This window comes from Barbatula barbatula (genome assembly GCF_947034865.1).
Source record: "Barbatula barbatula genome assembly, chromosome: 8".
Taxonomy (NCBI): domain Eukaryota; kingdom Metazoa; phylum Chordata; class Actinopteri; order Cypriniformes; family Nemacheilidae; genus Barbatula; species Barbatula barbatula.
Genome location: NC_136771.1, coordinates 21,799,827 through 21,822,392, shown reverse-complemented (window position 1 = coordinate 21,822,392; position 22,566 = coordinate 21,799,827). Strand labels below are relative to the sequence as shown.

Below are 22,566 nucleotides of genomic sequence, written 5' to 3'. Positions count from 1 at the left end.
GTAGTGTGCATACAAACACAATGTCTCGGCTGGTTGTAGAGGTGCAGTAAATACAAACATGCAGCATGGACACCGGGGACCCGTTTCAGAAAGCAGGGTAAGAGCAAACTCAGTGTAAGTTAACCCCAGAAAACGGGATACTCTGGGTTTTCAGTTTCAGAACGCGAGGTATATCAAACCCGTGACCGCGGGGTAAGTCAACCCCGTTTCAGAAATCAAGGTATCTTATACTTAGAGTGAGTAACCATAGTAACCTACTCTGTGAACCTAACCTGGTCGGGAGCAGGTTTTATTCCACTAACCCGAGGTTTGTTACAATCTCCGCCCCTTTTCGAAGCGCGAGCGGTGTTGAAATTGCCTTCGCCGTTCGTTTTTTCATTCGTTTTCCTTAATCGCGCACAAGTTCGTAACACAGACATTAAATGTCCGTTTATTCAGTACCCGTAGATGAGGAAGCTGCATTCATTCAGAGAGAGTTACATTTACGTCGGGAGAGAATATATGGTGAAGCCACGTTTGGATGTTTTATCATATCCGGAGGATTCTTTATTTGAGAGGCACAGTTTTTCTTTACAGTCCATTAAATATATTCACACTCTGCTTCATCCTTACATCACAAACCTCACTCGTCGTGGCTGCACTCTTACATCTGAGCAGATTCTCTGTTACGTTTCTTTGCTAACGGAAGCTTTCTATATAACACCGGGGATGCAGAACACGTTAGCAAGGCAACTGTATGCAGAGCAGTAAGAAAAGTGTGTATCGCTCTCAAGCACTTTATATACATTTGTGTTAAGTTTCCTGTGAGAGCCATCAAAGAGGAGTTTCATAGGATTGCAGGTGAATGGTGAACGTCTTTCTGAATAAGCTGATCAAATAAATGTGCTCTTGCTGCCACCTCTAATAATTCAAATACCCTTTAGGATTTCCCAATGTGATTGGGTGCACATTTAAAAGGTCCCACTCGCCCCGCTCTGCGCGGGCTTCGAACTGCCGTCGGTCAGAACGAGGGACCGGCGCTCTAACCACGAGCCTAACGACCGCAGTCCCTATTACGTCTGTCGCTAGAGCATCTCTAGCTGGCCTCCGTTACACATAGCTGGAGCAGGGGCAAGCATGGCCAGTTTTTTGTCTTCTATAGCCACAGTGCTCGGTTCTCATATCCTCATAACTTTCAAGGCCAGTTTATTAAATATATCAAACATTTCCCAGTCAGGCATCCTACCAGCAAGAGCATTTAAACTCACCGGACTGAATGATGTTTTTATATTTCATTTCCAGCTGCTGCCACGTTCTTTTTATTGCAGAAGGATTGCACCTACATGACAAAAAATCGTAGGTATATATGTTTATACATATACGATATACATAATATATATATATATATATATATAGTTCCTCCAATTCGACTGGCGAGAAATAAACGGAGCGTTTTTTGTCACGTGGCGTTGCCATGGTGAATCGTGTTATCTTCGCTCAATTGATGATGGCTTTTTAAAGCCGCGGTGAACACGAGTAACCTCGGGTGAACTTACTCAGAGTGGATTTAACTGATTGAAACCAGCTGTTCTGAAACAGAAAACTCAGAGTAGCGATTATCTGAGTAAATCAACTCAGAGTTCATATTTTAACTCAGTGTTGCTTGAACCTCCTTATTGAAACGGGTCCCGGCACTATTGTTTGAGGAATACTCGCGCATGCCTACAGACTGGCATATGACGTCATTGTTTTTGGAAAACGCCTTCAGTGTTTACATGGAAACGATAATGCCGTCGTTTTCAAAAACTTGCACTTTGAGACTCGTTTGCGTTTTCAGTCTCCCAAAACGCCGTCCTCATGTAAATGAACAGCCAAAACGCATTAATAGTTTTCAGTATTTAGTTAAAATTGGTCTTGTGTAAACGGCCGATATAAACGGCCTCTGAGGCCACGTTAACACATGAAAATCGGAAAAGTTTTTCCTTTGCGTTCTTGAAAAGTTTCACCTACACATGACTGCGTTATCAAAACGGTCTGTATTTACACGGAACCAGGAAACGGGATAAAAACGCTGTAGTATGCACGCCAGGCCAGTGGATGACGATGTTGTGTAAAGAGACATGCCATGCCTTGGCACATGCACAGTTATAAGACAAAAGTGCTTTTAAATACGTTGGTCAAAGTATATGTGTGTTTAAAGTCTGGCGACTGTAGATAGTGCATCTCCGCTAATTGGTGCACCAAATCCAAATTTTGCTGGGCACATGTTAATTCATAGCCGAGCAGCGGGCTACACGACTGAGCGCGTAATATGCATGCCTGTGACGTCATCGTTTTCAGAAAGTTCCGTTTTACAGTTTACACGGAGACAAAAAAGATGGTGTTTAAAAAAAAAGTTTTAAATCCACTTAAACACTGTTTTCGTGTTAACGAAAGCCAAAACGCATTTATCTTTTTTTCGTTTTCAGTTGAAAACGGTCTTGTGTAAACGGCCTCTTAATCACGTTCAGTGCACTTGCTTATACAACATCCCTTCTTCCTTTTTGAAGCAGCGTGGGTAATCTGAGCAGATTAGGATCGACTGTGTTTTCTTAATCCCACCACGATTAAAATTGGATTAAAACCGATCTCCTGAACTCAGTATCTTGTATAATTGCTCTGCGACAGTAGCACTTATCTCTCTCTCTCTCTCTCTCTCTCTCTCTCTCTCTCTCTCAATTATTCCATTTCAAGGTAATTTATTGGCATGACTGCATGTTTTTACAATGTTGCCAAAGCATTGAACACATAACAAAAGACAATAAATTCAAACATTAGAGTAAAATTTAAATAAGGTGCTTAGTAAAGCATAAATATAGAATGAAATATAAAGTAAAGTATATGCAAGTATAAACTCACGCATGTCTGGAGACTGAATGCCTAATGTGCATGCCTATGACGTCATTGTTTTTGGAAAACGCGCCTTCAGTGTTTACATGGAAATTATTATGCCGTTGTTTTCAAAAACTTGCACTTTGAGACCCGTGAAAAGTGCACATTTATAAGCCAAAAGTGGTTTATATACAGTCGACAGTACACGTCAACATATGAAGTAGGCAATGACCGTAGACAAAGATAAATGTATAGTTCAAGGCATAAAGCAGTCTACACATTTTTGGCACAAATGGAACCCCAAAATATAAAGAACCTTTTGTGCATCAGTAAAGTGCTGCAGATGTTACAGGTTCTTCAAGGAACCATACAGCCAAAAATGGTTCTTCTATGCCATCATTTATTCACTTTTATTATAAGAGAACACATGCAACCTGCACTGCTTTAATTAACAAGCACGCAAGCCGGGTTAGAAATCAAGGGGATCCACAAAAGACCACACTGTAGGACATCCAGAACCACAGGAGACTCTTTTAACCCGCAGAACAGAGACAGCCTCAGGTCAGATGTGTTCTGAGATTTTCCACAGAACCGCAGTGACCAGACTCCCAGGACCGTTTCCTGGAAGATTGTGTGGTTGATTGGAGGTGGAATTAGTCAATAGTTAAGCTGAAATGTCCTCTATGCAGGGCAGGGTCAGGTTCAACTGCATCCAGCGTGGTGCGCTCATATGCTATTTAAAGCCTAGCACAAGCTTTGGCCTTACGGGCCTAATCTGCTCCTCATAAAGATGCATTAAGCAATGGCTTCGATCTGTGGCACTGAAGGGCAGCGCAAAAAGGGAAAGGGGCTAGATTTGATTTGGGACCCCGGGGTCCTCTCATGAGGGGCCACCGCTCTCTTGCATGCATCTTTCTGCTCCCGAGACAGGCAGTGAGAGTTTATCTGAAAGCCTGGGAAGAGGGGGGGGGGGGTGGAGATTATATACCTGCCAACAAAAAATATTTGTCAACAAATAATGTGATGAGTAAAGATATTTCCCAGCCATGCAATCTGTCCATCAATGTCTCTAATATACAATGTAGTTCATCTTAATGAAATGGTTTTATTCAAGGTAATATTATATGTATTATGTCTTGTGAACATGATTTGCATAGTTTACATGGACACACGTATTTTTGGGGCGTATAGAAACGCTAACAAGTGGTTTAAATGTACACCATGGTAGGATGTGTGACCAACCTGTCAAGGACAGAACAAGTGGATAAGGGATGGGTGAAGAGAGAGAGAGAGAGAGAGAGAGAGAGAGAGAGAGAGAGAGAGAGAGAGAGAGAGAGAGAGAGAGAGAGAGAGAGAGAGAGAGAGAGAGAGAGAGAGAGAGAGAGAGAGAGAGAGAGAGAGAGATCAGACCTCCACTTTAACCTGTGGCTTTAGCATTATTCTTGATCCAACGACAGTGAAACAGCAAGTGGTTGGTTTTCGACTTGGATCTTCTGGAAGATGAATCATCCACAGTGAACTATCATATGCCAAGGTACATTTGTTTATCCAATAGAGTTAGAGGTAGGCCTATTTTACACAGATATGTGTCATTTTGTGTGCCTTCAACGTTTATCATTTTGGTCTATAAAATCAGTTTCGCGTTAAAGGTGAAAGAATACGATTGATCTTTAAATCAAGGTGACCGATTCACGTGCTGTACTGCACATGCGCATTCTAGACTCACCCGTGATATATTAAACAGGTATTTGTTTGCGATATGAGAAGTACGAGTCAGGGTAAAAGTTAGGCGGTGTAAATCAGGATAATGGTGGCCGATCCGATTAAATCCTTAACTTGACAGATGGACTCAACGGAGAAAGCAGCCAGGCTTTTGCTAAATTCAACTAAGATTTAAAGAAAACTATACAAGTATGTTAATCGTTTTGGGGATTTTGTAAGTACATTTTATAAGGATTCATATTAATTTGTTATGAATAAACGTTGATTTAAAAGTGTTGAATGTGCCGCGATTGATCAAATGTTAATTGAACATCGGCGTCTTCATGCAATTTAATAAAAACAATAAGGTGAGTTGAAATTGCTGCTACATCTTGGCATGTTGCTTTAAAACTAATATCATGTTCTGTATGGATTAAATAAACATCGGTGTATTTATAGTATTCAACGCGGTGTTTTATGTCCTTCCATAACCTACTCGTCTTAAATTGCCCTCAGGAAAACTAGCCATGGTTACAGTAAAAATATAGTAATGTTTTCTATTACCATGAATTATAATACCATAATTGTATTAAGTTTAACGTGACGTACGTTTATGAACGATATCAAGGTTAAACTATGGTTAATTTGCGTAAGGGGAGTGGCTCGAGTTAGAGCTGCTCATTGTGATTGGTCAGTTCTTAACATGCGGTTAGTTAAATTTGGATGTTGGAATATTTAATGAAGCCAATGTAAGTTGTTGAGTATTTATAACTGCAAGTCATTGCAAAATATATAACATAAACATAGAAATTGTGGTTAGTTGAGGTTATAGTATATTTGGTATATATATATATATATATATATATATATATATATATATATGGTTCTAATAAATATGCCTGAGTTAAAGGGATAATTCACATAAAAATGAAAGTTCTGTCTTTACTTCTCCTCAGGATGTATACAAACGTGTATACATATCTTTGTTCTGCCAAACACGATGGAAGATATTTGGAAAAATGTCAGTCACCAAGCAGATCTCACCCCCGTTGACTCCCATACGATGGGGGTGAGATTTGTTTGGTTATTGACATTCTTCCCAATATCTTTCTCTGTGTTCATTGGAGCAAAGAGAACATTTATACAGGTTTGGAATAATCTGAGTTAATGATGACAGAATTTTAATTTTTGGGTGAACTGTCCCTTTAAGTTTTACAGGTTTCTATTTCTTTACCAATGGAAGTAGTCTCAAATGGATAGTTCATCTAAGAATCACCCTGATGTCATTATTTGTCTTATACAGAACACATATTTTTTTTTAAAGAATATTGGTAACAAGCAACCATGGGCCCCATGCATGGACTTCCATTGTATGGACACAAAACCACTTTTCAAAGTATCTTTTTGTGTTTCACAGATCATATACAGGTGAATATATATATATAAATGCCCTATTTGACCGGTCTGGACACATTGACACGTCCACCATATAGTTTTTATTGGCTTTAGTTACAAACTCCTGACGAAATAAATAGGTTTTGTTTGTGTTTTTGTCTGTACAGTCGTATATCGACATTACAGGATTTTTAACTATGGTAACTTTTTACTTTATCTATGCAGGTGACTTGTTAAGAATTGCAGCTTCATGCTACCTACATTCTTATGATATTTTGAGATAACCGATGTTTTTTCACCACATCCGTGTCATTTAAACTATTAAGTGATGTGGTAAGAGATTAAGCCAAGCTTCTCTGTTACTATGGCATTATCAGGTGCAGATGTCACACTGAATAGACCTACATTTATATAACTAGTTAAAGGTGCTTGACCAAAACCAGTGTGCCTTTAATATAATAATTTCTCATTGTAAAATACTCCAATGATAAATAAATAAGCAAAGGAAAATCTAATACTAATCTGCTGTATGTTGTTTTATTTATTTGGAAAAGAATGAAAGGACATTTAGTAGCGTGTTTATTAAACATTGTTAGTGAGATTAGGCAGAAGTGTTGCTTTAAATAAATAGCCATATGGAACAAGTGAGGGATCAGTCCTCCTTCACTATAACTAACAGAGACACTGTACACTGTAAGGTAATAGGTTACAGTAAGGTGACTGAAAGCAAGCTACTGTACCCGGTTGGCTAAAAAAAAGCATCTGTCTTGTTATTTTAATCCTTTAGGCACAGAACTAATGTCTGAGGAGCAATTGTATAAGAGGTATAAGAGGTGTAGAAATGCTCACGCTAAAAATTGTGATTGAGAAGTTGTGTTGTTTGGGTGTTTTTCATCAATAAGGTTTACATTTTTAATGACTAATCCTGTGTCTCTCTTTCTCTCTCACATCTCATATCATGTTTTCTTTCAGAGATTATTATGAGGAAACCATTAGAGCCCTTGGACCCTGTGAGGAATCGAGGGGTTGATTTTTCCTGTCAGGTTTAAGCAGACTGGACGTGTAACCATGCCTGGCGCTCCATAGATTCGAGACTACCGGACCCCTGATCTGCCCATCGACCATGGAGTTCCCCTGCATCAACCTGGGGTCATATTCCACCCCTCCGGAGCGGAGCAGCAGGCGTCACCGGGCACAGCTCGTGAGGAGAAAGCTTCGTCCTACTCGGATCCTCGGTTTCATCCTGTGCATCTGTGCCCTCTCGACGTTCCTGTCCTTGAGTGCCTTTACGACCACTTTGGGGCCGTTTTCAAAATGGATGCCACCCACCAACCACGAGGGACTTGCAGAGCAAGTGCCACACAGAACTGTCCTCTCTTCCGAGGTCGAGCACAATGCCTCAGGTCAGGAACATACGCCCGTTGCCATGGCGTCTTCTGGCGAACACAGCAAGGGCGATTATCCCGAGGACCTGTTCACACTCGAGGAGAGGCGACAGGGCGCTGTCGTGCTCCACATGTTCGGGATGATCTACATGTTCATCGCCCTCGCCATCGTGTGCGACGAGTTCTTCGTTCCCGCGCTTACCGTCATCACGGAAAAACTCCAGATTTCGGACGACGTGGCGGGTGCCACCTTCATGGCCGCCGGAGGCTCCGCCCCTGAGCTCTTCACATCTGTGATCGGCGTGTTCATCTCGCACAGCAACGTGGGCATCGGAACCATCGTGGGATCTGCGGTCTTCAACATTTTATTTGTGATCGGGATGTGCGCTCTCTTCTCACGGGAGATTCTGAACCTAACCTGGTGGCCTCTGTTTAGAGATGTCAGCTTTTATATTATTGGACTTATTATGCTCATTGTATTCTTCCTGGATAACTACATTACCTACCACGAGAGCATTGCACTGCTTCTGTGCTACGTTACCTATGTGACGTTTATGAAGTACAACTTCACTCTAGAGACATGGCTCAAAAGCAAGCTGAACAGAAATCAAGTGGATGACCCTGAAGCTTCTCCTAAGGTGAGTTGAATTGTTCCAGGTGTGATGTCTGCTTTCCAGGTAAAAGTCGATGTTTATAGTTGGCCAATGAGAGTGCAACGATCACCTAATAATCAAATAGGAGTGCCAAGACTGAACCTCTCTGAGCCGGATTAGGCATTACTGTATATAAGGTGGCACCTGGACGAATTTGTACAGAAAAACATGTTTTGTAAATGAGTGATGAAGATTTAAAAAGAGAAATTACAATTGTTGACATTTTATTTCAGCCCACTCTGTATTGTAGGAGTCAGACAACATCTGTTTTTGTCTCAGTTAGTTTTAATGACGAATTTTTGGTCACAAGCAGCAGTGAGATAAAATGAAGATTTAAAAAAAGTTTCTTGGAAGCTTCTTCTTAAAGAATTTAAATTGTGCTCAGATTGGCAAAGATGCCAACATTTGCAAAATGTGTAAGCAATTTCTTTATGAACTCAAACATTTCTCATCAAAATTACCACGATTAATAACTATCTGACCTATGCTATTTAATTTTTAATATGATACATTGTAGTGTTGTTATATGATCATAATCTGTTGGGTCATTCAGAAGCGTCCACTTTTGGTATAGCAAGATGTCTTAAAAATGATTTATTTATCGAACATTTAAACCATATTATTAAATTACCCTTTGAATTCATGAATACACATCAATCACAGCTTCATGACTTTTTTATCACTTTTTGTGCATTTATTTAAAGAACGAAATGAATACATTTGAATGAAGTTCAATTGTATATTGTCTCCTTTGAAAAAATATCGCACATGCTACGAAAAAATCGCTCTGTGATAAAAATGAATGTAATAGTGTAGCAAGCGTGCGATACAGTTTGGCAGGTACATCAGACAGAGCGTTTGTCGTGGTGCTTGTTCGTGTGTTAGATTAACTAATGGCGCACCACTATTCATTTTCGTTTTTATTTCGTTTTCGCAATTAAAACTTGTTTTCCAGCTTCATCGAGTCCATTGATCTAGAGCCCTTTGATGTGCGCGCGGGAAAAATTTATGGAATCATGAATGCAGAATTCTACTATTAAAATTTGTTATCTGCTTGTTCTGCGCTGTCTGTGAGTGAATGAGCTGCACACTTTAACAGGTTATATGCGTGGCACTCTTGGAGTCTGTATCTTACTATACGAGGACATGAACACATTAACTTCATCCACAGAGTTTATTTTACAAGCATTTCACTGTTTGAGTGAAGCTACTGTCAAACGAGCCTCCAAATAAAAGTCCCCTTAATTTGAACCAGATGATAAAATAAATAACTTGTAGTAAATTTATAAATTGTAGTAAACACTAAAGTATACTTTAATGTTTGCCATGGTAAGGTTCAAATATACTATACATTACTACTACAGTGGTTCTCACATGATACTTGACGTATACTTGTACAATAACTGTTTGGACTGTGCTACAAAACTTTAAGCCTCTGTAGCACCGGTGTTATGTGCAAAAAAAGTTAACGTACAGCCCTGTCAAATAACATATAGTTTCATTTTAAAATATAAAGAGTAAGTGAAATCTTTCTGTAAATGCTATAGGGACACAAAAACGGACGTTTCCATAGAATGACCCTTTAAAGGAGTTTGCAATATGGTTAAGGAGAGACCCCCCTCATATAATTGTAAAGCACTTAGGGTATACAGCAATACACAATAAAGGTCTATATAAATGCCTCATTCACAAACCTAAGATCTACTTTTAGTGTTCAAACTTCAAAAGCACACATACATGAATCACATGTAAGTTTGGGTTTTTCAATTTTTTTGTGTGAATCTCATGTAAAAAACATTTTCTAACTTGTAGACTGGACATGTTTCACTTGAACGTTTTTGAACATGTGAAATTTGTGTGACTTTGTTTTGGAATCAATAGTCTAAGCATATGTTGGTGGTTGATTTATAAAACACATACACACAAACAAATTGTTTTTAGAGATTCACTTCTTTTAATTCTTTTAGTTATTTATTGTTTTTAAGTTCTGGACTGAGGCCACACAGACAAATAACCATGGTTTTACTATACACTTATAAAAGTAAATGTGCCATAAGATGTCATAGAAGTGGCAGTATGGTCCTATAGAGAACCTTTAATATATTTTGAATCTTTCCGTGGCACTAAATGTTCTTCATAGTGAAAACGGTTCTTAAGACTATAAAATGTTCTTTTAATTGAATGGGTTCTTCAGGATCCCAAAATGCTTTTTATATGGCATTGCTTTGAATAACCTGTTGTAACACCTTTATTTTTAAGACCGTAGAGTAAAACCGCAGCAATCCTGGATTGATTTACATTTATATTATCCCCTTTTTTATTCCCACTTTTTATAAACCCATAGGTCGTTATGGTCACTAAAAACCATAATGTCATAGTATCTTAGTAAAAACGTGTTTATTTTAGTGAGACATTTGTACATTTGCAGTTGCACTGTGGTTTCTAAATACCATATCTGAATCGTGGTTGCTGTAAGTGGCTTTTAGATCCTTGCTTTCCAATCAAACAAATCCTGGTTTCCGTGGATTGTTTTCTTATTATATAATCTTTAAGCTTATATTAACCCCCCTGGAAAAAATTATGGCTGTCTTTACATTTTAAGTTCAAGTATCACACAGTACAAACTTGGCTTTGCAAGTCATTTCAACATACTATTTACATTTTGTCGAATTTTATTTGTAAAGCCACATCGATGAATGAAAAAAAACAGATACCATCTATTGGACAAAGTATAAACTGTCATGGTATGTCAATCGATTATCATTCACTTTTCACATCTGCCACCATACACTAACTTAAAGTTGGATTTCATTATTTAACACATAAGTGAACATGGTCAAAATGTCATATCTATTATTGGTACATCCTGAGGACTATCTATAAACGTATGTCGCCATTATCCAACCTGCTGTGCTTTGTTCAAACAGCTGGAGTCAGATTTGATGTATGCGGATGCAGTTTGTCCCACGTATGGAACACAGGTGAATAGGCCGGCCTTCGATCTTCTCGCTTGTTACAGTAGTTTTGCAGCAAGGGCATGTGCCATACGGATCAGAAGCCTTTACCTTAACCCAATCATTAGTCTCAGATTGCTCTTTATAGATGCTTTTTGCATGGGGGGATGTCACCTCAGCACATTGGAGATATGATTCTGGAAAGCACTTGGAAAGCTCTAAATGTTTCGCTTTTTAATCTTCATGGATTTAATTTAGCTAAATAAATATCCTTTTCATGCAGACAGGTAGGGCTTTCACCGTTCTGGACTGTAATTGAAAGCGACTTTGGTTTAGTGTGTTCACATTTGGCTTTTTCAATTAAAACAGACCTTGGTGTGACTGCTCTGTTAGTGCCTTTTTGTAAATAAGTGACCCAAACAAGATAGCTGAGACTCCTGAAAAGGTAAACGAGGCTGAAATATGAACGACACATGGTGTAAAGAAATCTAAATGAACTAAAAACAGGATGTGATGTCACAAATAACCGTCCTTAAAATCACGATTTGACAACATGAAGAATTTATTAGATCGACAGAAACCTGACTTTGTTTCTTTAGCAGAACACAAAAGAAGATATTTTAAAGACTGTTGGTAACCGAACAATGGCAGTGCCACTTCTATTGTATAGACACAAATCCAATGCAAGTCAATGGGTACTGCCCCATCTTAAAATATCTTCTGTTGTGTTCTGCAGGAAAAGATAGTCACACAGATTTAAAATGACAAGAGGGTGAGTAAATGTTGAGATAATATTCATTTTTGGGTGAACCATCTTTTTCAAAGCTGACCAAGCATCTGTGTGCATATTGGTTTAGTCAGTGTTAGTCTCGAGTAGCCTTCAAACTGAAGGTCTGGAACTCAGCACCTCTTTCTTTGGCCAAGACCCACCCAATAGGCCATATGACAAGCAACCGATGACATTACTTTTTGAGCCACGTCATGTTAAGAGGCATGGAAATGTCCCCGCAGCAACAGACCAGTTCACGAACGTGTCAAAAGTTAACAGCAACAAAATTATTATAAGTTTATGCCGTGAACCTTGCATATTTTGAGAATTAAGCGTTTAGTCGATCCTGATGAATTCTTATAGCAACGACAGCACTTTTTAGATCAGACACGTCTACTGGAAATCCTGTGAAATTCAACCAATCAGATGACGACTTCAAACTTGCTGAAGTGTTTCCAAAAAGATACTAAGTCAGTGTTAACAATGGTGTAAACACTAAGTGAACCAGGACAAAAATGTATCATTTTTAACCAAGAGGACAGAGGAAGTGTGAACACTCCCTAAAATCCAAATAAAAATTGAATTAGGCTATCAAACATCTAGGAAGCAAGGCCATAGGCAGATTTGGTCTCCTTAATGAAAAACTGTATTGTTGTGGTGCTCTAAATTGGTTCCAGTAACTAAGGCCTTGTTAGGGAGATAAACGAACAGAGGTAAGGATAGTACATGTGCTCTTTGATGTTCCTTTAGCTGAAGCTCGGGCTAATCCAATAAAATGGTGATCCTTTTAGTAGCGCTAAGTATAGACAGGTGTCCTGTTCTTTTTTAAACCAGATACAGAGTATTGAAACCTAGAGGTCTTATATCATGCTGTAAGATTTCATTAATGCATCATTAGTCAATGAAGGTTCCTCTAACATAGTTGATATAGATTTTTGTGGTCATGGTTTCTCCTTCCCAGCCGAAATCCTTTGTAATCCCAAATCAACTAACAAGGACTGACCCCAGCTGAATAGCTCATGTTAAAAGACTCTTAATGCTTAGGGGAGCTACCCAGATGCCTTCTAAAACACAATTATTAACAACAAGCCCACTGTCTGTCTTGCTAAAGACATTTTTTTATATGTCTTATAATAGTAAATGAAACAATGCTGCTTCCTTTAGATATTTCAGAAACTTTTAAAAATAGATTTTCACATCAATGTTGATATTGATAGGTGGTGAGGGGGAGTATTTGTTGTCCTGACTTAACGTGTGAATCCTTAAATGCCTCTGTCTCTCAAATTGGTCACTTTAAGCTTCTTTACCAATGCTCATCTGCCCTAACTGGTTAACCAAAGGCCTGGTGCAAAGAAAGAAACCTAATGGTGTAGGTCTGCAAGACGTATTGAAATATCACAAATAAGCATATCGCACTGGTTTGCAATAATTTAATGAAGTGAAATATAGTTATATACATATATGCTAGTCTGTTGTAGGTCAAAGTAGATAACAGAGAGATCGAGAGCTTTTCCCAGAAGCAATGTGATACGTGTATGTTTAAACATTTTTATATCATTTAAATAGATTTTACAAACAGTACTCAATTAAAGTTGCTTAAACTTAAATTGCGTACTGCACTATGTAGTACATTATTGCATTATTTTCAATATCGTGCAGCCTTACAACAACTCGAAATGACACAGTTAAGCATTCTTCGTAAAGCATACTTAGAATTATTAATATTCTTTCTGAATTTATAAAAAGATAACTCGCTATATTTCACAGCCCTTTTGATTCTCCTGTAGTTATTTCACGTTGAATAATCTGCATAAGTGAAGGCATCTAAAGGTTCTGTTTTAGTTCAAACTATTTGTTCGACCATCTTATGAGTCATTACTGTTTATATTAATTTAACTCATTGCTTTTGGTGGGATGTTCTTGTTTGCTGTTTATATACTCATACGTACATGCAACCAATATGTCACAATACTACATAAAACTAGTTTAGCATGTAATGTACAGACATTTTTTATAAACGGCTGTTTTATTTCATTTTGTATGCGCATGTACGGTCGTGTATCTGATTTGCGTATGGGTGAGTTCAGGACTAGTTAAAGGGATACTGCCGAAACAAAAATGAAGATTCTGTTATCATAACCAGACAGATTTTGACCCCATTGATACAATGGAAGTGCCCCAGAACGGTTTGCTGTCCTACATTCTTCAAAATGTCTTCTGTGTTCAACAGAACAAAACATTGTATTTTATCATTTTTCCTACTATAGGAGTCAACTGTTGGGCAAGATCTGTTTGATTATTATAAGCATTCCTTCAAATATCTTTCTATGCGTTCATCAGAACAAATCGAAGGTGAGTTAATTATGATAGAATTTTCATTTTTGGGTGAAGTGTCCCTTTAAAGCTAAATATATGACTGTAATGGTGTCATTGCATAACAGGCCCATCCTTCTAAATAAGCCTGTCCAACTAATTGCTGAAGTGTTACTCTACAAAGATCTTTAGCTGCTATAGGTGGTAAGACTGGCCCTGATCCCAATTACTTCCTCTTCGGCATGTGTTTGTCTTGTGTAAAGGATACATGTAACATTTGTTAAAAGTAGACTACTTCAGCTTTAGATCAGGACTGGAAATCATTTCTGTTGCCCACAGTCAGTTTAGTCACGCATAAGTGGCACTCATGATATAAGAGACGATTTTGCCAGGTCAGTTGTTGACAGAATGTTCTGGGGGAGTTTTGTGTATGGTGTGTATACCAGGTAAATGCCACAAAAATATAAATTCAATGAAACAACTTTTAGTGTTCCTGTAGCTCAGTGGTTGGAGCATGGCACTAGCAATGCCAAGGTCGTGGGGTCGATCTCAGGGTATTGCTTATGCTGAGAAACAAAGGTATAGTATAATGTTGGTCGCTTTGGTTAAAAGCGTCTGCCAAATGCATAAATGTTTGTAAATTTAGCATAGGATAGGATTTAAATTTATGTGCATAAGGTCTTGACCTTCAGACTATGAAAGGCCCAAATAAAAAGTTGGGTTCGGTTTGTGGTCATAAGCTTTTTGTTGGGTATGTGAGGGATAATTCACTCAAAAATGACTAAATTATTTCATTATTGATGACATTACATTTGTCATCACCCTCATATCGTTTAAAATCTGCATATCACTCTTTCTTCTACTAAACAAAAAATACTACATTTTGAGAGATGGCGGTTTTGTATCCATACAGTGGAAGTCAGTGGGGTTCAATGTTGTTCCAGCGTTATTTAAAACATCATCTTTTGTGTTCTGCAGGAGAAACAAAGTCATACAGGTTTGGAATGACATGAGTAAATGATGACAGGATTTTCATTTTGGATAAACTATCACTTTAACCGTTTAGTTTCAGAGAGCACAACCTTATAACTAGATTACTTATTGCGTGAGTAAATGACACAATTATTTAAAGAAAGTGTAAGTCCATGCAAAACTCTTTTGTGGTTGTCAGGGGGTTGCTATGCAGTTGCTAAGGTGTTCTGGGTGGTTTCTATATGTTGCTTTGTCCACAATGTTTTCAGGTGCACAGTAGTGTAGGTTGTTAGGTTGTACAGAATGTAAATCAAATCTTTAGATGCGTTTTGGGTTCTTCCATCAAAGTCAGGTTGATTTGCCTGAAAACCCAAATACCATATTTGATAATATGCTAAAATTCTGGGATGTTGTTCATGTCCATAGCTCAAATAGCGCAGGATGAGAACACTGAAGTTTAACATTTATTTTTAGTTTAAATTGATAAACTGTCAAATCTAAACCCTAGCTTCATTGCTATTCCTACTTTGTGTACTTACTTGATTGAGCTTTGTGTGCCACGGCTATTGTCGTCTTGTGGTCAAAATGTTGAATGCTCATTTGTAATTTTTCTAGAAAAAAATATATGTAAAATGTAAACGTTCAAAAAAAGCTTTTATTGCCTTCATTGCCAATGTTGCCTTCTGCATCTGTGCTAAATCGGTATAAATCAGACTTAGCTTGGTGCAGGCCTGCCAGCTGGAGGTCCGCTGCAGACAACCAGGACTCCTGTTGGCTGACCTCTGCCTTAAAACTTAGTGAGCACACAGAGCTTAGCTCTATTTCCACAGGCAAGATCTTATCTTCCACCTGCAGAGGGACCAAAGCAGGTGAGGGAAGAACGTGAAAAGAGAGCAAGTGACGGGTGCCTCTAATTGCTAATGAAACGTGCTTAAGCTCTATACGTTCTGGGCTCATAAATCTTATTTAAGGCTTCTCGTGTCACTGCTGAGATGACCAAATTTCTCATGACGACGCCGCACGAGGTGCAGTGACACAGGAGTTTTCTGTGGCTTTTAGCTTGCTTTGAGGTCATCTATACTTGTAAACATTGATAATTCCCATTGCTAACATTCAAATTCCCTTTTAGCAGATGAATTATTACGCATTTAAAAGTAGTTTTTTGATGCTCGTGCTGCACTCATTTAGTCCAACAGCCAGTTGCAAACCACAACTTTACACTTGCAAAATGACTTGATGTCACGCTTTTCTTATTTTTGAAAGTATTTAGGCTGGTCGGAGCCGATGGCCCTCAGGTTAGTGCTCCGACATATAGCGCTGTTGCACTCCGGGCGATCAGAGTTCGGATCCCGGCTCGAGGTCCTTTCCTGATCCCACCCCCTCTCTCTCACCCACTTCACTTCCTGTACTCTCTAAAAAATAAGCTTTCCAAATAAAAGCAAAAACCCAAAATAAATCTTTAAAAAAAAGAAAGTATTCGAGCCATCAAATGATTATTTGCGATTAATCATATCCAGAATAAATGATGTATTTAGAAAAAAGATACACATGCATATATTCAAGAAAAATTTAAAAGTAATAAACATTTCTATATAATTTAAATAATATCTTACTCTGTGGATGCACCTTCAGCTGACGTCTCAGAGTAAATATAATGTTTTGTATTACGTGTTTAGCAGAGTAAAACGTGTGTTTAGTTTTTACTTACAGTTCTGGGACCTTTTATAAAATATTTTTACATTTTCATCACATTACTTCGATGCTCAGTAGGTATATCTATAGGTTAAAAAGGTGATTTGTTTTGGACAATTATTATCAAACCAAACAATGTTGTACTCCCTTTTTCAAATACAGAAAACCTTTTTTGTATTAATGGCTTCTTGAAATTGTGGGTCACTTTATACGTTGCTTAAAAACTACTAGGGCTATCTTAAACTTTAAGAAATTACCGCCAACATTTTAATTTTAATGCCCTACTTTTTTCCTAATTCCACTTTTGTCAGTAACTTTACTGAGATTTATTTAGCAATTAAAATGAAAGGTTCAAAAAGCCACATAATTCATAGATGTATTCATATAGTTGTATAGCTTTATTAGAAGAATATTGGCAAATTTAATACCTGATTCTTTTATTACTGTTTATTACTTTGACTGATTGTATGGGATTGTTAACACTGGTTTGTATACCTGTTAAAAAGAGCCATACTTTAAGGTGATAGATATATTATTAATAAGGTGTAATATAAGTAAATTTACACTTTAGAAATGTGATTAACTAGTATTATTAACTGTAGAGTGACTTGTCTATGCAAGACTTGAGTCTTGAGCACTAAAACTTAACACGAGGGTCTTGCTGACGTCAAATAATTGCGATGAGACGATTATTTGATCATTCTGAATGCCTAGGCATGCTGCTGGTAATTGAACGGACTAATGATGTCATAGCAGAATGTAGAATCAAGTATGTACTTGTGTAGTTCAACAGACACAAGAAACACAAATTGCATGGACATTTACCTTGTGCAATCAGATTCCCTTCAACAGTTGAATGCTTTGTGAACTGGAATCGGTTGTGTTGTTGCCAGCGATATTCTACATTTCTGTATTTGTATTATTTTCTGTATTTTGAGGAAAAGGTCTTTGTAATCGGTTTTGATTAACCTCAAAGACTACACCCAACTCATCTAGCGAAGGTGACTGTCCCTTTCTTTGTCATTAAGATCACTTCAGATTGTAATCTGTTTTCTTATTCTTACAACTCTTGGGTCTTATTTAGAAACGTGGCGTATATTGGGAATGAACTGAATAAATCGGCAAAATAAAGGAATGAAAAAGCACACCAGACATGACTCAACATGATCAGGCCAAAACATCACAACCAATGAAATGAGCACACACTCCGCTTTCGGACACTGGAATTGATTTGTGGTTACACTGAATCATTTTTTATTGCATTATTTTTAATAATTATAGATTATTTCTGTTTCTCTTTCTAAAGGTTAATGCAGGAGATGATGAAAATAAACTTTCTGTAAGTACTTTACCACACTCGCCCTCTACATCACTGCTCTCGTACCAATACAACCTTCAATCATCATAAGATGCATTGAAATTAAAAGATTGCTTTTTAATTCGTTTTCCTTAGGCTAAGCCACGCCTCCAGAGAGGAGGAAGCTCGGCCTCCTTGCATAACACACTGATGAGAAACAGCATCTTCCAGCTCATGATCCACACACTTGACCCCCTCACTGAAGGTAATGTTCAAGTTTAAAAAAACACATTGATTTTTTTAATTCTGGTTTATTCATGTTATCTCTCATATGTGATGCAGGGAAGTTCAAGGAGAAAGCATCCATTTTACACAAGATTGCAAGAAGTAAAGGCCAAGATGAAGCAAACGGTGTTGGTAAGTTTAAAAACTACATGACATGGCATTCCAAACCCATCTTATCCGTAATGTATTACTACGGAAACTGATATTCATAGGGTGGGGCTTGATTGTACAACTGAAAAGTACCTACATTTAATTGAACATTTTCTATTTTCTGGTAACAACAAGCAAAATCCTTTAGAAAAAAACAGCATTAAAAAAAATCAATCCATTTTGATGTTGTTAAATTCAAAATGTCCAATTGGTTCATTTTACATTGATTGGGTTCTTACTCCCTATTTCCTCTTGTTTTTTTTCTCTCCAGTAGATAAGAACCTTCCCAACAGCACCAGTGTGGAGGTAGAGGTCACTCCGCCCATGAATGGCAGTGCTGGCAATGCCGAGGTGATGTCATCATAAACGAACTTCTTCAATATACAATACTGTTGAAAAGTTCAGGGTCACTTGATTAAAATGCCTCATGATCTGAAGGCATATGTTGGAATATTTGAAAATAGTTATGTGGAGAACATTTTTATTGTGCCAACATATTCATTTCTTTCATTGCAAACAAAGTTGTTAAACGGATGAATTGGACTGAAAAATGTATAAGAGCTCTTTGGTTAGGAGACGAAAATGATACTAATACTGAAATATTGACTGAAATTGTCATCTTTGTGTTTTTAAGGATGAAGAGGAGGAAGATGAAGACCAGCCTTTGAGCTTGGCATGGCCAGATACGCCAGGGAAGCGAACAACATACCTCTTAATTTTACCCATTGTCTTTCCATTGTGGCTGACACTGCCAGATGTCCGCAGAGAAGTACGACTAAGTAACATTGTTATGTTTGAAAAGTTTAACACATGCTTCTGTATTGATCAGCCACATTAAATGTAGTATTTGAATAACAACAGATAACAACTGATGCTGAGTATTTTAAAGGGGAGCTGTGCGATTTCTGCAGTAGCTCCTCACTGCAGAACGGGAGATCCGGGATGCAACTAAACTCCAATTTGCGGCTAAGTATACAAAGTGGGCGGAGTCAGATCTGGATCCAACCATGCACCCTGCCTGTTGTGTTCTGCAGTGAGGATCATCTCGATTTCTGAGCTTTTGTGGCAACATATAAAGTAATAAAAAATATCTAAAAATAGAATAGTATATTCAGAATAGTGTAGGAAACCAAAGATATTAATATTAGCAAGATGCGCCACTGCCATTACAATGAATGGCGAGGAATGCATTGCTCAATATGGCTGCACTAGACAGAATTGACCTTTTTGGGTGATCTGTCCCTTTAATGTTAATTTGTGTGGTATTCATAATGCTGTTTTAATAATATTTTGTCAACATGCTCTTTCCTCAGGCTTCAAGGAAGTTTTTTCCTTTCACGTTTTTGGGATCAATTTCCTGGATTGCTGTTTTCTCCTACTTGATGGTTTGGTGGGCTCATCAGGTAATTGTTAGCATTATTCCCTACCAACTGAGGAACAAATACAGTTTATTTCAATACAGTTCTAACACTGTGTCTACACCGAATGCAACCTGCGCGGCACGGTTAAAGACATAAGAAACGCATAAAAGCCCATAATTGTTAGAATGCTGTCCACACTGGATGCGGCGCAGCGACAAACCCTTTAAGAACAAGCAGGTTGTAATGTTGCATGGAACCTGATGCGTCCGGTGTAGACACCCTAATACCATCTTTTTTGTTTTAATGTTTCCTCCTTTTTCGCTGGGTCAATACAATTGTATGGGATACTGTAAAATAAATCAACAAAAAATGTTAGAAAAGGAAAAACATTATCTTTAATGTAAGGTAGTGTAGAGGTGAAGGTTGATCTTGCCTTGCAGCAAGAGCATTGGGCTTGTGATCAGAAGGTTGCAGGTTCAAATCTCAGTGCCAGTAGGTCATGACTGAAGTGCCCTTAGAGAGCGGTTGTCTAACGCATCGCTTCAGTAGGAAATTGTCTTACACAAGTAGTCTTGGAATAAAGACATCACCTACACTTTCTTCTGTAAAACACAAAAGAAGATATTTTGAGAAATGTCTCAGTGGGTTTATGTCCAGATAATGGAAGTCGATGGAGGCCATTGTTGTTTTCTGCAGAAGAAAGTCATTCAGGTTTTGAATGACAATAGGGTGACTACATAACGAAATAATTTGAATCCGTATTTGGGGAATGTTTCTACTGCAGGTTGGTGAGACTATTGGAATCACTGAGGAAATAATGGGCTTGACCATTCTAGCAGCAGGTACATCCATTCCTGATCTCATCACCAGCGTTATCGTTGCACGGAAAGGTCTTGGAGACATGGCCGTGTCCAGCTCAGTCGGTTCCAACATATTCGACATCACTGTGGGGTGAGGAACCTTTATAAGATTGGCTACATAAAGTGTTCTGTTGGCTACCTAAAACAACATTTATATCTTTTTGTGTCTACCGTCTCCAGCCTGCCGTTTCCATGGTTGCTGTTTTCCTCGGCGAACAACATGAGTCCAGTGGCGGTTAGCAGTAACGGCCTGTTCTGCGCCATCGTTCTGCTCTTCCTCATGCTCCTCTTCGTCATCATCTCCATCGCCGTGTGCAAGTGGAGGATGAGCAAGCTGCTGGGATTCCTCATGTTCATGCTGTACTTCGTCTTCTTGGTGGTCAGTGTGATGCTGGAGGACAAGATCATCATCTGCCCAGTCTCCATCTGAGTCCTTTATCCTGAGCGCTCTCGTCGTTATTCCAGGTCACAATCCCGTCTTCGTCCAGACTTGGACTCGGAAACTTGGACGCGTAAATGCATCTGAATGGTAGTTTGTTATGGGAATGTAGTGCAATATCATGCACTATTTAAAGGCAGTACATAGAGACTTGATGTACTGTAGGTTTAGTCATTTTTAACACTCTGCGGACTTGAAAACCGTGAAGACAACACAACCAACTAGGCAGAAGATATTTCTTTGGAGAATGTCTACAGACTCAGGAAAGGACCAATGGTGCAAATATGCAATAAAAACAGTAACGAAAATGCCAGCAAGCAAAACACTGATTCTTGTACTGTGCTTTGAAGCTCATGGATTCGTAAGCCTTGTGTTGCACCGATGACAAATATTTAATGTAAGAATCAAAGTTCCACAATTGCTTTGTTTGAACGCTGGTCCTTTCTGAATGTTTTGAGTATATCACGTAACTTACTGACTAGATTTGTAGACGTAGTCTTCTAAAGCCTAGGCCTACAAATAATCAGTATCCAAATCACAGATCGGGAGCACTCGTACTATTAAATATAATCAATCACATTATCTGTGTTATTTGTTAATGAAATATTTGATGTGTATTCTCTGGGTCTATTATTTGGCAGATCCAAAGAAAGAACAAAAAAAACTTGCACGTTACCTCACAAATCCTGTGTGGTTTCTTATGCTGTAGAATGTGTGTTCATTACATGACTTCATGGTCTAGACTCTGGAGCAATATTCATAATATGTCACTCTTGTAATTGGCTGCTGGTGTAAATGTGAATATGTCTGTACAGCTTACTTTGTTGTCTTCATCAAAACTTTGTCACTGCCTGTATCTCTTGGACTGTCTTTCTATGTTTGGTTGAAAATTGAGGGTGAATTATATAATTGGTGCTTTTAAAAGGAACAGAGCACCCAGCAGCTTGGCCGTTATTCTTAGTTAAAATGACATAATCTATCCATTCATATTTTCCATGTATTTACCTACGGACAAAATAAAATGATTTCCGAACTTACAAGAAGTATTATTTGAAGAATCAGGTCTTTGTATATTTTTTAAATAGATTTGTTTTCAATTTGGATGTACGTGCAGTGTATGTTGTGGGGTTACAGTTTTAATTATTATTGCGTTTAATAAAACGTAAAGTCAAATTTATGAAAAATTATGCTTATTACGACTCCAGCTTCATGTTGTTGTGATTTACATTTTATAATGGCTTTGCAGAGTAAGCATTATAACAAAATATTATACTATACAATAGGGCCTAAATATGTACAGTACCAGGTTCCTTTCTCTGTATCTATATACATCAATGTGTTAAATAAATTACACTCTTTGCACAACCCCTGAATAAAGATTATAGAGTCTTTATGATGAATCGGATAATACAAAATATTGTCATGTCACATTGTTTATTACAAAGGCAGTGTAATGAGCTTTCAAGTAGAATTACTTAACAACCCCTTTC

At 38.1% G+C, this 22,566-nt stretch overlaps 1 protein-coding gene across 5 annotated transcripts; it reads left to right on the top strand.

Annotated features, from left to right (window-relative positions):
- Positions 1-4,176: 4,176 nt before the first annotated feature.
- LOC306897336 (solute carrier family 24 member 2) lies at positions 4,177-22,487 on the top strand. Of its 5 annotated transcripts, XM_079461968.1 has the most exons (11): positions 4,283-4,384; positions 6,919-7,969; positions 10,912-10,965; positions 17,991-18,023; positions 18,138-18,246; positions 18,324-18,398; positions 18,688-18,767; positions 19,051-19,185; positions 19,730-19,819; positions 20,562-20,728; positions 20,818-22,482. In XM_079461968.1, the coding sequence occupies exons 2-11, from the start codon at positions 7,070-7,072 to the stop codon at positions 21,065-21,067; spliced, it is 1,893 nt and encodes a 630-aa protein (XP_079318094.1). In that variant the 5' UTR covers positions 4,283-4,384; positions 6,919-7,069; the 3' UTR covers positions 21,068-22,482. The 5 variants fall into 5 exon arrangements, with proteins under 5 accessions (XP_079318095.1, XP_079318098.1, XP_079318094.1 ...); XM_079461969.1 differs by lacking the exon at positions 10,912-10,965 and having other exon boundaries at positions 4,177-4,384; positions 20,818-22,487; XM_079461972.1 differs by lacking the exon at positions 10,912-10,965 and having other exon boundaries at positions 4,229-4,384; positions 18,691-18,767; positions 20,818-22,473.
- The last annotated feature ends 79 nt before the right edge of the window (positions 22,488-22,566 follow it).

What these genes read in the sequence shown, in the direction of transcription:
- LOC306897336 (XM_079461968.1), top strand. Translation starts at nt 7,070, where the DNA reads ATGGAGTTCCCCTGCATCAACCTGGGGTCATATTCCACCCCTCCGGAG. An exon ending in AGATGAAGCAAACGGTGTTG is followed by an intron (nt 18,399 to 18,687) that starts GTAAGTTTAAAA and finishes TTTTCTCTCCAG; the next exon opens with TAGATAAGAACCTTCCCAAC. An exon ending in TGGTTTGGTGGGCTCATCAG is followed by an intron (nt 19,820 to 20,561) that starts GTAATTGTTAGC and finishes TTTCTACTGCAG; the next exon opens with GTTGGTGAGACTATTGGAAT.